The following is a 16,827-nucleotide window of genomic DNA, read 5'->3' as shown; positions in this document are numbered from 1 at the left end:
CCCCCGCGCGCGCAGTCCTGGCGTTCCTGGTCTGCCCCCATGTTTCCAGCCGGTTTAAATATATCCGTCCCCTGACCACATTTGGGAGTGGGGGCGCTTACACATGTCCCTGTCTTGCCCCCCTTCCAATTCCTCTCTCCCCTACCCCCCCCTCTCTCCACATCTCAAACTCTATGTCTCTCGCTCCCTCTCATGTGACATGGGGTTGGCCTGGGGCTCCGAAAAACAAATTAGCACATAAATATGAGGAGAGAGATAGCTAAACAGAAACACAGACAGACAGCTAAACAGAAACACAGAGAGACAGCTAAACAGAAAAACCGACAGACAGCTAAACAGAAACACAGAGAGACAGCTAAACAGAAACACAGACAGACAGCTAAACAGAAACACAGAGAGACAGCTAAACAGAAAAACCGACAGACAGCTAAACAGAAACACAGAGAGACAGCTAAACAGAAACACAGAGAGACAGCTAAACAGAAACACAGAGAGACAGCTAAACAGAAACAGACAGACACTTTAACAGAAACACAGAGAGACAGCTAAACAGAAACAGACAGACACTTTAACAGAAACACAGACAGACAGCTAAACAGAAACACAGATGGCCGGACAGAAAAACAGACAGATGGCTGGAAAAAAAGATAGAAAGACAGACACCACCCAAACACACGCACATACAAACAGAAATACGCACACTTGTGTAAACACAAACACACACACACACACACACACACACACACACACAGATACAACCCATGCAACACTAATGATCTCCCAATCGCTAGGGAAAATACAGTAGACCAATGGAGAAACGAATGACACCCCTTGTCACAAATTTACAAGAGCAATACACAGCAGCAGCAGCACTGAACACCAAATGTACATGATCTCATCCATGTACATGTATGTACATTTAGGCGTTTATGTTTACAACATCAGTTTGGCTGTAAACACACCCCAGGAAACATGCTTGTGAGCGACAGCTAGCACTGGCTAACACACCTCAGGAAACACGCTTGTGAGCGACAGCTAGCACTAGATAACACACCCCAGGAAACATGCTTGTGAGCGACAGCTAGCACTGGCTAACACACCTCAGGAAACACGCTTGTGAGCGACAGCTAGCACTAGCTAACACACTTCAGGAAACATGCTTGTGAGCGACAGCTAGCACTAGCTAACACACTTCAGGAAATACGCTTGTGAGCGACAGCTAGCACTGGCTAACACACCTCAGGAAATACGCTTGTGAGCGACAGCTAGCACTAGCTAACACACTTCAGGAAATACGCTTGTGAGCGACAGCTAGCTCTGGCTAACACACCTCAGGAAACACGCTTGTGAGCGACAGCTAGCACTAGCTAACACACTTCACGAAACATGCTTGTGAGCGACAGCTAGCACTAGCTAACACACTTCAGGAAATACGCTTGTGAGCGACAGCTAGCACTGGCTAACACACCTCAGGAAACACGCTTGTGAGCGACAGCTAGCACTAGCTAACACACTTCAGGAAACATGCTTGTGAGCGACAGCTAGCACTGGCCAACTGCGCCCACGACAGTGACTGGCACAAATCTTTGCCCATAAATACAGCTGCTGCTGTGTATTTGCAATGCCCTTCAGGTGAAGTGTTTGTTATGCTCTACAGGTGTGGGCCTGTACTGATGGTGGGGAGACTGCGTAGGCCTTAGCATGCACATGAACTACGCCTACCTCCAAATACCAGACTTTGCTGTTACACAATGGAACAGTTGGTTTTACCCCAATTTATGTGGACTCACTATGAACACGCAGGAACACGGGTAAAAAGGTTGCACCCAGCTCGAGGTGTAGTTGATCATGAATACTACCAAAAAATGTTTAGCAGAGATAGGTGCGTGTGTGTGTGTGTGTGTGTGTGTGTGTCTACACACTCACCGTAACCCAGCTGATCTGGGCCCCCAGGTCTCTGAAGTAGAAGGTTGCTGTTGTCCCCACGGGCAGGTGCTGCAGGATGTCCTCATCCTTCAGCGACTTCCCCTCTGCACCACAAGCCCACAATGCACTCAGGCCCACCATAGACATCAGCTTCAAACTAACAACCACCATAGATATCCACTTTGTCCGCATTCGAATACCATAGACATCAGATACATTTTCTAACCAGTACCAGGGCTATCAAATCTGTTCTGATTTATCAGATGTGTTCTCCAATGACTACAGTTAAATCTCTTTTCACACTGCCCTAATGATGACCTGACTACTGCAAATAGGTGTGTCTGTGTGTCTGTATGGACCCTCCTCATCAGTAAACCTAGACTAAAAAGAATAACAGGAAGGAAACTCTGATGTCATTAAAGTTGTAAGAACGCTGTGATGTGCACTAAATTCACTCTTTCACAGCTTAATGTGTGTGTGTGTGTGTGTGTAATATATATATATATATTTATTTCACTCCTTCACACCTTAATACATCAATTCTCGGTCCTGCTTTCAGCAGCACTCAACCCTGCGCTTCATAACCGTGTATGAACCTGTACTCAAACAGACTGCTTGAAAATGAAAAACATTTGAAGATTCACACTCACTGGGGTCAAGACGAATGGACTGCCTGGTTGGGTAGAACTGGGGATCTGGAAAAGAAGAGAAAATGATTTCATGATTCATGATTAATGAAAGAAATAATAGAAAATAGAACTTCAGATTCTTTGATGTAGTCGGCGGCCTAGCTGTGACTACTGAGGTGATCATCACAAATGGCAACACCTGATGGTTCTGATGCACGGTAACATGGTGACACACGGACACACACACAAACACGCACACAGTCATCAGGCATCATGGCAACACCTGATGGTTCTGATGCACGGGAACATGGTGACACACGGACACACACACAAACACGCACACAGTCATCAGGTATCATGGCAACACCTGATGGTTCTGATGCACGGGAACATGGTGACACACGGACACACACACAAACACACCTTTACTGGTATATGGTATATATGCACCTCTACTGGTATATATGCACCTCTACTGGTATATGTCATGCTGGATTGAAGTCATCAATTCCAGTGTGTTTTTTTCCCCCGCTTGTTCACAGCACAGGAGTCCCGCCCATATACGTCGAATCAATTGATCCTAAACTTTTAATACTCAAAATCAAACCAAACATGGTTCCATCCCCCTCTGCAGTGACTCTGTGCGACGTGTTCATAGCCCAAGTCTAAGAGCCCCAGCGGAGGAGCAGGACACATGGGTGTGTGAGCGAAAGCTGAGGACCGGACCAGAGTTAAAAGCAGCGATGCTCCAATTTCACCTATTAAGTCCAACCTTCTGCCCCAGGAATTGGCGCTAATGAGGAAATCCCGTTCGCTGACACCTGCTAAATCCTGCAGGGACCATGGAGTTCTAGGCATAATGCTGACTGACAGACTGGTCACAGACTAACAGACTGCCACTGACCAACCAACTGGAAGAGCCGTTGAGGAGTGCCATCACAGACAGGCGATTCGAATATGGGTAGCTTAAGGTTCCATTTGATGATGTGATAATGAACTCAAGCAACTGTTTTAATTGGTAATCAATGTAGATTCTAGATCTGCACAGTATAATTCGGGAATGGCTTGCACATAAAAAAACTTCACTCCTCAAAGGGTTACAAATACCTTTTGACGTCCAATACATGTATCTGTATGTTTATAACTATATGTATATGTATATCTATATGTCTTGTCTTATCTGTTGTTGTGCGTGTGCACTTATATGTTTCACCGTGGGAGAGTGGGAAACGTTTTTTTCGATTCCTTTGTATGTCTTAACATGCAAAGTAATTGACAATAAAGCTACTTTGACTTTGACTTAGACAAAGATGACAAGTATACCAATAATATACTTGAATGTTATAAATGCTTGGATTGCATTTTAAAATGGCTTAAAATACAGGTAACAACTTTCTGTGGGAAAAAATTAAGGTGGCTTATGGGTAAGTCTGGGGGTGTTACTTTGATGATGGGTGAGGCCTGTGGCTGGTTGTTATGGTTACAACAGAACAGGTTGTACTTACGGCTCTTGGTGAACATAGACTTGATCTCTCCAATAGTAGCATTGGGCTCCACCTGTCAATCAAAACAAAAGATATGAGAGAGGAGGAGGCCAGGGAGAGTGTGTGTGTGTGTTTGTCTGTGTTTGTGTGTGTGTGTGTGTGAGGGTGGAACATGAAGCCGAAGTGGTGTGTGTGTGTAAGGTTGGGTGCTTTTGTGATCGAGAAACTTTGTCTGATAAGCAGACATTTTGAGTGTGGGTGTGCGCTCTGGCTGGGTGCTAGTTTATAGACGCGTGGTTGCCACTACACGAGTGCGTGATGAGATAAGACGATGTGGTGAATCTCCGGACAGCAGGGCTGTCAAACATTTTACACACACACACACACACACACACACACACACACACACACACACACACACACACACACACATTTTCCCAGTTTGTGTACGCTCATCCTTTTCCTAGTGTCGGAGGATCCTCAGAGAGACCATGCCTAAGCTCTCTCGGCCCCCGGGTTTATGAGTCACAGCATATGCTTCCCTGATTCGTCACATGACCCTTTTCCAAAAGGGGTCATTCCGCTTTCAAGCGCGTTATTATGGATAGAAATGTATTTCTGATACAAAGCTAAACCGCTCATCTGGACGTTTTGAAACGCTGTTTTGTCCACAGGCGCTCCCTCAAAGTCCTTTTACACAACATGATGGGGCCCAATAAATACATACAACAACAACAACAACAACAACAAACATTAGATCCAAATCTGAACGTTGGATGACGCAGATGTCTACAAAAGGTTGAACAATACTGCTTCCATCATAAAGTAACCTACTTCTTTTGACTTCTGGGCTAATGCGTGCTAGCAAGGAGGCTAAAACCCATGCGTGTTTGTCGCTAGCGCGTCTCTTAAGGTATGGGGGGGTGAGGTTCACTCACTGCACAGCACTGTACCCATTGGCTACTGTTACACTAACAAGACATAGCCAGTTTAATATTCATTAAGGGTTTTACTCAAATATATCTGAAGAATAACATAATAAACAAAACTTGTAGACAGACTTGTCTGACATTCTGCGTCATTTTCAAAGATCTAAGCCCAGTCATCCTATATCACACTATCAGCGGTGAAGAATGACCATTAAGCGGCTAGAAATCCAGCTTAACAAGGGCCATTCTACAGTGGCTTAGATGCTGTCAGTCAAAAACTCTCAATCAACAGTTTATTTATTCTTTTATTTACCTATAGTTATAACTTTAGACCAAGCAGTGCTGTAAACATCATGTGAAGGGGTTCTTAACCAGTCACATAGTCCGTGTCTGTTAGGCATGTTGTCCATCATCCTCCTGATGTTATAAAAAGCAGGGATACCCTATGAGGTGATTGCGCCTTTGGCCACGTTACACCACCATACTGACTGGGGCTCGTGACTTATCTGCAGCAGGTCAAAAGGTCCAGTCTGAGCCCAAGCTGTCCAGGTCATGTTTTGCCAGACTGGTGCCAGGGATTCTAGGGCGTAGAATAGACATATATTCCAAGTCTCTTTCTGCACAGTTATCTGATTATGATGACATCGCAAACGGCCATTATGACATCACAACGCTCCTGCCACAACATTCTGCATGACATAACAAAGGCAGAGGCTTTCTTTCCACCGATGTCATGGCTTGGAGCCTCCGTTAGGCTGAGAACTCGTCCAGAGATCCCCTGCTAATCCCACGGAATGGCTTCCGGACACTCCTAGTAGATTCTAGTAACAACCCCCCACCACCACCCTCCCTCAAGTGCAGAGACACTTTTAAACCCGTCCAAAAAGGTGTCAGGCCCCCCCCCCAGGGTTAGCAAGCTAGCGGGCTTTGACACTGCAGGCGAACCGACCCCACAGGTCAGTGTCCAGATTTGTCACAAAACCAAATGAAAAAAGAACAAGCAATCCAACGGTCGCTTTTGGTCGTAAGGGCAAACTGATCACGCAGGCTTCCCTGCCCACTTTTGGTTGGGTTCCCATTTACACAATTACACACACACACACACACCTTGTGAATGTAAACTTCTGCTCTGGCTACGGGCTCTGAGCTATACTTGGCAACATGCGGTAGCAGCAGCCGTGTGCAATTTGCCTGTGCTATTTATTCAACAATCATAAAATTTGCCCTATAAAGATAACAGATGATTAAAACAGCTGTGTAGCCTAATCTCTCATGTGTAACGTCATATTCTGAAAAAGTCCGACAGCGACATTAACACACAATTTCACAAAACATAAATCCAGAGCAAAGAAATACATTATCTCATCAAGTTCTCAATCTTCTTAAAATGTATAAATAATAAAAAAAAAAAAACTAAAAACAAACAACAACTTTGTCTTCCTTACCTTGTCCAGGAAGCAGAGCTTGTCCTTGGTCTTGGCGTCCAGAATCTCCACCTCGAAAAAGACAACAGCTTTTTTAGCTTTCTTAGTGGACTTGCGCTTGGCCGGCGTGGGGGCGGGAATGCCTGTCCCCAGTGGCCCGTTCTGGGGCTTTTTGGGCAACCTGGCCTCCAGGGCAAGAGCATCCATGTCTTCTTTCTGTCTGTCTATCTGTCTGTCTATCTGTCTGTCTATCTGTCTGTCTATCTACTTACCTGTCTCTCTATCTATCTATCAATCTGTCCTCCACTGCTCGTGGCTCTAGTTTGTGTTTCACTTCTATGCTCCTGTCTTGTGTTCCCCCCACCTACTGCATTCAGTTATTTTCTCTCTCTGTTGGTCTTGGTCTCCCTCTCCCTCTCCCTCTCCCTCTCCCTCTCTCTCTCTCTCTCTCTCTCTCTCTGGCGACAACGGAGTGGTTGACAGTGGCACGCTCACTCAGCTGTGGAAATAAATCTCTCCCTCACACACTTGTTCGCTCTCTCTCTCTCTCTCTGTCTCTTTTTTTCTTCTCTCACTTGCTCTACAGCTCTTGCTCTTTCTCTAACTCGCTCATTCTCCCCCTATTCCACTCTCAACTCTCCCTTTTCTCCCCCTTGCACTCTCTCCACCCTGTTTCACGTCCCCACCCTCATCCATGTACCCCCCCCCCCCCACGGTCATCCATGCCCCCCCCCCTCGTTCAAAGCTATTAGGTCTCTCAGATACTGCCCCTCCACCCCACCTCTTCATCGATGACTGTCTCATCTGTTCATCCGTTTTCCTTCATTTTTATGTTGTGCCCTCTACGTCAATGTCACACACACAGAGGTTTTCCGGTGAGTGATTGAAATGTTGTATTTTAAGAGTGCTTTATCTCTCTCTCTCACACACACACACACACACTCGCACAGACGGAAGTTTCCAGATCCACTCGGTGGATTTAACGGCGGGAGGTGTGCCCCAAGTTTTTTTTTTTTTTTTTTCCTGTGCTGCTGTTTGAAGTCATGTAACATTGGAGGGGAAATACCCCTTTACAGCCTCTACTGTGACCTATGACCTTTCAACTGATACCACCATACCGACACCCTGCACAACGCCCCGGGGCTAGCCCCAAACCACACGCAAGCAAACGAACGCAAGCTAATTTGATCTGCTGGTTGTGTATGAGCAATGCACGCCAACACATGGACAGTCTCACTCCACCATGACGTTATAGTCTCCTACCCCCCAACTGGAAAAATACACACAGAATAATTCTTCTACCCCCCCCTCGCCCCACATACAAAAACACACACACACACACACACACACTATTCCCCTCTAAACCATGCACACACACACACACACACTATTCCCCTCTAAACCATGCACACACACACACACTATTCCCCTCTAAACCATGCACACACACACACACACACACACACACACACACACACACACACACACACACACACACACACACTATTCCCCTCTAAACCATGCACACACACACACACACACACACTATTCCCCTCTAAACCATGCACACACACACAGATAACTGGTTGTTTTTGACTGTCCCCCAGCCTATCAACAGCCTACCCTATGCCTCAGAGACAAATAGGCTGCAGTAACAGGCGTCTCGGGTGAGCCGATCACAAATGGACAGTTCACACTAGGGCTGAACGATTTGGGAAAATAATCGAATTGCGATTTTTTACCAAAATATTGCGATTGCGATTTAATATGCGATTTTTTTTTTTTATCCTCTTTTTTTCCCCAACAAAACGTAATGAATGATTTAAATATGACCAACACAATATTAGATACATTTAGTGTAAAATATTCTTTTCACATTTTACATTTTTATTTAACTGCTCATTACAGAAACAAGAACAACAAATCGGTGGCTTTGCCACTGTGCATTTAAGTAATTTAAAAAAAGTCTTTTTTTTAGACCACGTTTTTTAATCGCGAACGTTGCGGTTAGAAAATCACGTTCTATCATATCGCGATTAAATAGCAAATGCAATTAATTGTTCAGCCCTAGTTCACACCTGCCATAAACATGTACATCCTTTCTTTCAAGACCAAAATGCACGAAGAGGCAGTGCCCCTTCACTTCTTAAAAATAATACTCTTGAAAAATATAATCTCCAATTGATTTATGTAAAAATATCTATTGCAGATTTTTAAACTCTGCCATCCACATTACCATAATAATGAAACCAGAAGAGAATTTAAAAGCTAACTTAAAAACTTTAACTTGAAGGCTGGGCACAAAGTACATAGTCCAAATGTCATTAGACTATATGAGAACTGTTTAGACTCAATACACCTCCCAATTAAAAAAAAAACATCTTTGCACTACTTGGCATGTTTTTTAACCCTATGGACAATTAAGAGGAATGGCAGCAGCACCTGATAAGGCAGTGGCTTGTAAACGACTTACAGCTAGCAAAGTAAGATAACTGTTTTTTTCCCCCGTCATAGGCTACTGTGAGCTAATGCGATCTTGTTATTGTTGTTAATATTGAATTGAGAAGTGAGATCCGAACACAAGTAGACACTCGAGACGTATTTTAACGCCAGGTGTGAACTGACATACTTAGAACTGTGTACTTGCCATGGGACCACCCAGGACTAATGTTAATACCAGGTGTGAACAGCGTCACAAACACACACACACACACCCGAGTCGGATCTCAACGCTTCTTAAGTGCATTCACATCTGTACTTAGAGCTGTCCACTTGTGATCGGATCACCCAAGACAGAGAAAGAGAGAGAGAGAGAAGGGGGGGGGGGGGGGGGATAGCAGTCGCTCATGGCTTCAACACAGACCCTGGAGGGAGGCTTGTTGCTATAACAACTATTTAAACACGTTCACATCCAAACACACACTGGCTGGAGTGGTCTGGGGATGAGAGGAGGCACTCGCTCATGTGGTTCAGATAGATGGATTGATGTCTTGAGTGATTTTAGATTTACAACCCCCCCCCCCCCCCCCCCCACACACACACACACACACACACACACACACCACTCCATAACACTTCCTTCCTAGTCATGTCAATCAGTGTTCCAGATAGCATGTGTCCTGCTTATTAATAACCTACAGTGCATACGAGTGTGTGAGGGACACGAGAGAGAGAGAGAGAGAGAGAGAGAGAGAGAGAGAGAGAGAGAGAGAGAGAGTGTGAGAGAGAGAGAGAGAGAGAGAGGGGCCGTCACACTCCTCAGATCAAATGACAGAGCACCGTCCAGCTGTTCATGCCATCATCAGCTCTTTTCTGACAGCGCCTGCGCGCAGATCCACGCACGCACTCAAGCTGCGGACAGCCCGTCGGGTGAGAGCGAGACAGGCTTGCTTGGAGGTTTTTTTTACTGTTAAAGTTATGTTTACGTTTCTGTGCATTGGAATTATGCAATTCGCGTGCAAGAATAGCCAGAGCACGGGTTAAGTTGTTCCGCGCCTCGGCACAGGGCATGGCCATATCGTCCGCCCTCAAAACTTTACAAGGGATGAGGTGAGTCTTTTACAACTAGGCTAATTCAGACATACTCAGTAGTTCTACTGTGGTCTGTTATTGATGCATACTATGACGCATCTTGTAAACAATGTTCGCTCTTCTTCCCATCTCTTCGCTCACTCGACCTTCTCATACGAAACTTGACAGAGGCAAGGCGTTGACAGCTACATAATCACTGCACTCTGCCGTCCCCGTGTGGCCAGTCCTACTAAAAAGGTTGTTCCTGTTTGCACTTCTTTGCATCAAATTCCAAAAATCACACATTGGCTCCTAATACTTTTCAGATTACCCTGGAAATCTTTATTCGTGTATGTTACGTTAGTGTTTTTACATGCTGAAATGCATAGACTAATTTGTTACCGGTTTGAATATTAACAAAGATTACACAACACCGAACAGGCCTTTCCGGAGTTGGATACGTCCATGTTTCTGAGATAACGCTCTTTTCGCTAATGCCATACAAGTCACTTATCTTAATGTCGTCTCTGTTCAGCTTCGGGTCACTAACACACTCGTGTCAGAGTTAACGGATTATTAAAAACATGACTGTCGACAGTGTGCTCACGAAACGAAAATGTAACTTTTGCAAGAAGCCACTCCAAGTCTATCCACAGTAGAACAAACAAAAATAACCTGTATTTAATGTACATGCCGGAGACCGGTAAAGCAAGTCTGAAAAGCTGTCGCGCTGGTTCTGGCGGTTCGCCTGCAAACGTTAAAGCTGGGTTGCACATCATGGTGTGCAAATTACGCCACACCTTTGAAAGTTGCATGCTACTTAGTAATTTGTCTCATTCACACTTAATTAATTGTGTATATTTCATACGCTAGCTTACTATGTCCTTGGCTAGGCTTTTAGATTTACCAATGAATGGCTAACAGTTACACGACAATGTTGCTGTCACTGTGCTTGGGGGCAACTCCTCCACGCACAATAGTAACTATATGTCCAAAATTAAAACCAAGGTGATCGGACAGTCTTCATTTCAAATGTACCATCAATATATCATTGTCTGTATACCGTCGAGTTTGTTGTTTAGTGAGTTCATTATCTTGTGCAGGCACACGTTGGTTGGCTAGCTGGCTAGCAGGCTATGTTACCCACAATCCAGGACAACACAACAGAATAGCTAGGCAGCTAGCAAGCAAATCAGTTAACGCTGGGGATAGCTAAATGTACTTCCTAGATTAAAGCTATGTATGTGGGATTTAGCGTATGGGCACTTAAAATATGAGGACACGCTCCTCTGTATCAACAGTCAAACAGGCCTCTAATTGCATCTCAAGCACAATGTGACAATCCCTACAGGGTGACAATAGCCTGACAGTTTCCCTAAGCATTAATACCAACCTAAACAAGCACTAAAGTCTGTCTGAATACACGACATCATTTGACTGATTACTTTCATGATTATTTACATCTTTCGCAAAAAAACCGATGAAGATAACACTGTCTTACCTCGTAGTGCTTCATGGTGGCAGTTTAAACTCCTGTTCATCCAAGCTGGATGACAGCTGAATGAGCCAATCATAAGACGAAGAGGCGCATCAGTTTAGAGACAGTCCACTAAGTCCTACGAAAGCAGCCAATGGGCGTGAGGCATTGCAGAATGGACCGATGAATGTGAACGAATGCTTGTGTATGATTCCATTGAATTAAATGACGCACCTACCAGACACCAAAATCCTATTAGCTTTATAAGTCTTACATGGAATGTAAAGTCTACCCCAGTCAGAACTTAAATGTGCATGCAAATGTTTTTGGTAGAATACATTCCAATATAATTAGACCTTCAATAATAGTGTTTATTTTTTTTGAAGGACAAGTATCGATTGTAAATTATTAAAATAAAGGGGTTAGGGGTATAACTTTCCATTTCTATCACTTTGGGTAGCCTACTCATCCATCTGGAAGCTCATTTGCATCCTGTCCTGCAACTATTAAATTACTATTAGTTGTGACATATACAATAACTAGAGGTATTTATACAAACGCCCCTCTGAAGACTGCATTTACCATCAGCTTATGGGCGTGCATGGTATTACCTGATTGGTTCCTTATGTACAAGTTATAAGGATTGCAATATAACTGATCAATTGCCCAATTGAATTTTCCCTGGCCACATTTGAATGTAATCAAGCCCACAACGTGCAGTTTCCTTGCCATGACAGACTAATGAGTTTGTGCGAGACGGTGGTGTTGCACGATTTGATCAGACGTTCCAATAAGGGCGTGTCTGCTCGACTCTTGTAGTGTGACGCAACGTAATGGGCGGGGTTGTCATATTGTTTAGAATAAACAGAAGAAACTGACTAGTTTCGGAAGCGCTTGGATCTTGCAGAATATTCTCGAAGTTGCTGCGTGCCTATATAATTGAGAGAGGCAGAGAGGGAGGTCTTCATAAACTGGATTGTTGGGTTGCTCCGTCTGACAGCTCGTTGAGTTACAAACTCACTGGCACTTGCAAGCGGATAATACTGAAGAAAAGTTTATTGATACTATCGTTTTCAATGTTAGGTCGGATGAACTCGCGCACATAAGTGCATGACGTGGGGCATTTAGTTGTATTACCGTCGTCGAACTTGACATTAAGTTAGCTAACTAGCTAACACACTTAGTAGATCTGTGCTGATAAACTCGCTTAAGTGAAGCCCGATGGTGAAAATGGGTAAAGAGTACTACAGTGTTTTGGGAATACAGAAAGGTGCATCGGACGATGAGATCAAGAAGGCTTATCGCAAGCAGGCTCTGCGCTATCATCCGGACAAAAACAAGTCGCCAGACGCGGAGGAGAAATTCAAAGAAATCGCTGAGGCATACGATGTACTTAGTGACTCAAACAAGAAAGACATCTACGACAAATATGGGGAAGAAGGTGGGTCATTTTGTTTAGTCTTATCCAGAGAGTGTCTACGTATGAATAATGTTGATCACATTTAAACAAATATATAACGTTGATCTGCCCAGTTAACTCCTGTCAATGTAACAGCATCGTTAACCCCTGTCAAAATTAACAGTAACGTTCGCATTTATGGCAGCGGCAAATGTGATTACACCATGTGCTTTGACACGCACAGCGAACATTGGGCGCATTCATGACATTTAGAACTAGGCGAGTGTGTGCAAGATCCAGCATGCATAAGCTGACTTTAATCCGAAACGCGGTTGACCCAGAATAGCAAAGCGTCAAGCTTCTACATTTACGTTATTTAACAGTTAGTCATTGCCATACAGTTGGCTACAAACGAAACCTAGTAGGACTAGTCGCAGACTTGCAGAAGTGAAAAAGATGACGATCCATGTGTAAAAACACTTATAGGTTAGCATTGGGATACAGAGTTAGGTGATGGTACATTAAATATATGGATAGAATGGTATCCCCGGATTGGTCACGCCGGGTTTGCCCTCTGGATAGACGCGAGTCTGCTGGAAACTTCGAGTCAACGCGTCACAAATGGGTGGAGGCTTGGAACGTCCCCGGGACTCTGCCAGCAAGTTCATGAACGGAAACGTACCGCCTGAACTCGCATGTAGACTAGTCAGACTGTCATTATCCGACAAATGCAACTATGCGAATCCTTACGCGATGCCGACATCCACACGTAGTTATAAGTGTCTGACAACATGGAAAGGATAACTACAGAGATAGACCTGTGTCTATTTACCTCAATAACCATAAAGAAACATTTGAAAGTGACTGTTTAGTTTCAGTTTCTGTAGAAAGTCAGATACAGATAATAGTAATTTCACCTATTGTTTTATATTTATATTTGGCTTATATTGCATTTTCTTGTCTTATTGAGTTGTTGTCTTTTTTACTGTTGTTTTTTTGTGGACCCGAGGGAGATTAGTGACCACTTTGTGGAAGCCGATGGGGATCCAAAAATGAATACATAATGAATGATTAACGTTTTCAGAAAGCGTGTTAGACTATGGCAAACTAACACGATAATTTACATGTAAAGATAGTTTCTCAGAGAGAGAATATTTTTCTATTGCCAAACTTGACCAGAAATTCAGATTTTCAAATGTATGTTAGTCTGCTTGGTGGTCAGTTCCAAATTGTAGGATTTTGTAATCTGGTTCACTTTCTTCTCAGACGAACCTGTATCTATATAAAGTCTAACAGTCCACCCCACCCTGTTTTTTTGTTGTTCTTCTTGTGAGACACTTCCTCCCCAGCACACATAACCCTCACCACACACACACACGCACACACACACACACTCCACACACACATATCACACACTTTACACACTTGTTGTCTCACCCTAGTCATGTCATGAACACAGCACTTCCTGTTTGGTTGAAGTCCTGTTTTACTGAGTCCAGTAGTCTTCTAAATGGCCCTCCTTACTGACTCCCTCTCCTCTCCCTTCTTTTCTTGCGCTCTCTCTCTCTCTCTCTCTCTCTCTCTCTCTCTCTCTCTCTCTCTCTCTCTCTCTCTCTCTACTCACAGGCCTGAAGGGCGGCATCCCCGGCGGCGGCGGCGGGGGCTGTGGCGGTGGCGGCATGGGCCCCAACTTCACCTACACCTTCCAGGGCGACCCGCACGCCATGTTCTCTGAGTTCTTTGGCGGCCGCAGCGCCTTCGACGTCCTCTTCGGGCGCAACGGCGGCATGGAGGACATGGGCACAGACGACCCCTTCGCCAGCTTTGCCAGCATGGGCGGCATGCCCGGGATGGGCGGGATGGGCGGCATGGGTGGTATGGGCGGCATGCCCGGCATGTCCTTCCCCTCGGGGAGGACAGGCGGCACGGGGCGCCCTGCGCAAAGGAAGAAGGACCCGCCGGTGGTGCACGAGCTGAGCGTGAGCCTGGAGGAGGTGATCGTGGGCTGCACCAAGAAGATGAAGATCTCCCGCAGGCGCCTGATCGCCGACGGGCGCAGCACGTGCTCCGAGGACAAGATCCTGGCGGTGGAGATTAAGCGCGGCTGGAAGGAGGGCACCAAGATCACCTTCCCCGGCGAGGGCGACGAGACGCCCACCAACCTCCCCGCCGACGTCGTCTTCGTCGTCAAGGACAAGCCGCATGCCGTGTTCCGGCGCGACGGCTCCGACGTGGTCTACCCGGCCAAGATCACACTCAGGGAGGTGAGTGACCTTTTCACCTCTGACCCTGTCAGTCATCTTAAGAACCACTTTTTGTCCAATCAATGTAGAGATATCCCTTTTTTTGAACTGGACAAAAGCACAAATGTAATTTTTTCAGAAGTCATCTCAGGCACTCTAGAACGTTCTTTGTTGCCATAACTCCCTCTTTGTTTGGGCAGCCTCAGTTGATAGCAGTGTTGAGTGGGTTTAGCCTGAAACCACTTAAAAAATGCTCACACACACACACTCAAACACTCACACACTCGCACACACACACACACACTCTCACACTTAAACACTCACACACACACACACACACACTCACACGCACGCACACACACACACACACTCACACACACACTCACACACTCACACACACACACACACACACATACACACACACACACACCTGTGCATGGAGGAGGCGGGTTTGGTTTCTACAGGCTCTTGTTTGTCTTTGAAAATCCCTAGAATGAAGAGTCAGTCACACAATGTCCTCCAGGGTGAAAGATATTGGCACACTTCAAGTATCAGTTTATGACGTCTTTTAAAAAAAAAAGTTTTTTTTACTTGTGGTGAAAAGATAAGGGAGAGGATACAGTGCTGCGTCAGTAAATGTCAGTCAGTAAATGTTCTACTGTTCTACTGCCCTCTCCCTATCTGCCCCTCCTCTCTGGTGCAGATAGGAAGAGGTGTGCATAAATACCAGTGGAGTCTCTCGCTGGACTCTGGCCTCAGCCTTGCCTTACCTGTTTCTGTCACACCTGTTACAACCACCCCCTTCTGCCTTTTTGTTATTTCATTCTCTCTATCTCTATCTTTCTATCTGTGTTTTTGGCAAGGCAGTCATACTAAGGATAAGACATCCAAATGCCTATGTGTACACAACAGCAAAATAACAACAAACAAACAAACAAAGAATAAATAAATAAACCAAAAGCGTAACGTACTGTCTCTCTTCCCCTCCCTCAGGCTCTCTGTGGCTGCACTGTGAACGCCCCTACGCTGGACGGGCGCACCGTCACCGTGACGATGCAGGACGTCGTGCGGCCCGGCATGAAGCGGCGCGTCACGGGGGAGGGGCTCCCGCTGCCCAAGAACCCAGAGCGCCGGGGCGACCTCGTCGTCGAGTTCGAGGTCAAGTTCCCCGAGAGGCTGAGCCAGAGTGCCCGCGACACCATCGCCCAGGTGCTGCCCGCATCATGAACCCCAACAACTTGTCTCCCCACGGCCCCCCCCCACACACACACACACACACACACACACACACACACACACACACACACACACACACACACACACACACACACACACACACACACACACACACACATACTCCAAACAACCACCAAATGAGATGGAGAAGGCTGCATGGTAATCAGCCTGAAAACAGGACTCAGGGGACTTTTGTTTACAAGAACGCTGTTGGTCCTAAAATCCTTGGGATATGCTGCCTCCAGGTGGACACTGCCAGTATTGCATCATTGAAGCACAGAGTATTCTGACTACTTCTTTTTTTTTTTTTTTTTTCTATTGTTTGTTTTAATTGTTTTGGTTCTGCTGTTTTCAAAAGGGGCAAAGAATATTTTCTTTATGAAGCAATGTTAATTTCTGAATGTCTTTATGGAGTTGCTTGCATTTGAGGCCTTTGGGTTAGCTGCTAAATATAGTACTGTTATCATCTAACGGCCTTTCTTGTCAAAGAGGGGTCCATGTCGGCGGAGAGAAGAAGCTTGTGCCGTAAACGGAAAAATATGTGTGTCGTCTGTCGTGCTGGTTTCCATG

The 16,827-nt window shown here is 45.3% G+C and overlaps 2 protein-coding genes across 3 annotated transcripts in view; one reads left to right on the top strand and one right to left on the bottom strand.

Moving 5' to 3' along the window:
• tecrb (trans-2,3-enoyl-CoA reductase b) overlaps positions 1–12,014 on the bottom strand; it is a 19,458-nt gene extending 7,444 nt beyond the window's left edge. Inside the window, exons 1-5 of one of the 2 annotated variants that reach the window (XM_031562508.2) lie at positions 11,404–12,014; positions 6,414–6,464; positions 4,061–4,112; positions 2,577–2,621; positions 1,927–2,030 (exon numbers count right to left, since the gene is read on the bottom strand). In XM_031562508.2, coding sequence (XP_031418368.1) covers positions 1,927–2,030; positions 2,577–2,621; positions 4,061–4,112; positions 6,414–6,464; positions 11,404–11,418 — 267 coding nt within the window. In that variant the 5' untranslated portion in view covers positions 11,419–12,014. Of the gene's footprint in view, positions 1–1,926; positions 2,031–2,576; positions 2,622–4,060; positions 4,113–6,413; positions 7,044–11,403 lie in introns of those variants that run through there. The other variant, XM_042703545.1, reaches the window with a different exon arrangement.
• A 216-nt stretch (positions 12,015–12,230) lies between these two features.
• On the top strand, positions 12,231–16,282 carry dnajb1b (DnaJ heat shock protein family (Hsp40) member B1b). Its single transcript, XM_012817430.3, has 3 exons — positions 12,231–12,820; positions 14,405–15,042; positions 16,015–16,282. The coding sequence occupies exons 1-3, from the start codon at positions 12,601–12,603 to the stop codon at positions 16,246–16,248; spliced, it is 1,092 nt and encodes a 363-aa protein (XP_012672884.2). The 5' UTR covers positions 12,231–12,600; the 3' UTR covers positions 16,249–16,282.
• The last annotated feature ends 545 nt before the right edge of the window (positions 16,283–16,827 follow it).

This window comes from Clupea harengus, chromosome 24, assembly GCF_900700415.2.
Source record: "Clupea harengus chromosome 24, Ch_v2.0.2, whole genome shotgun sequence".
Taxonomy (NCBI): Eukaryota; Metazoa; Chordata; class Actinopteri; order Clupeiformes; family Clupeidae; genus Clupea; species Clupea harengus.
This window is presented reverse-complemented; position numbering and strand designations above follow the sequence as displayed.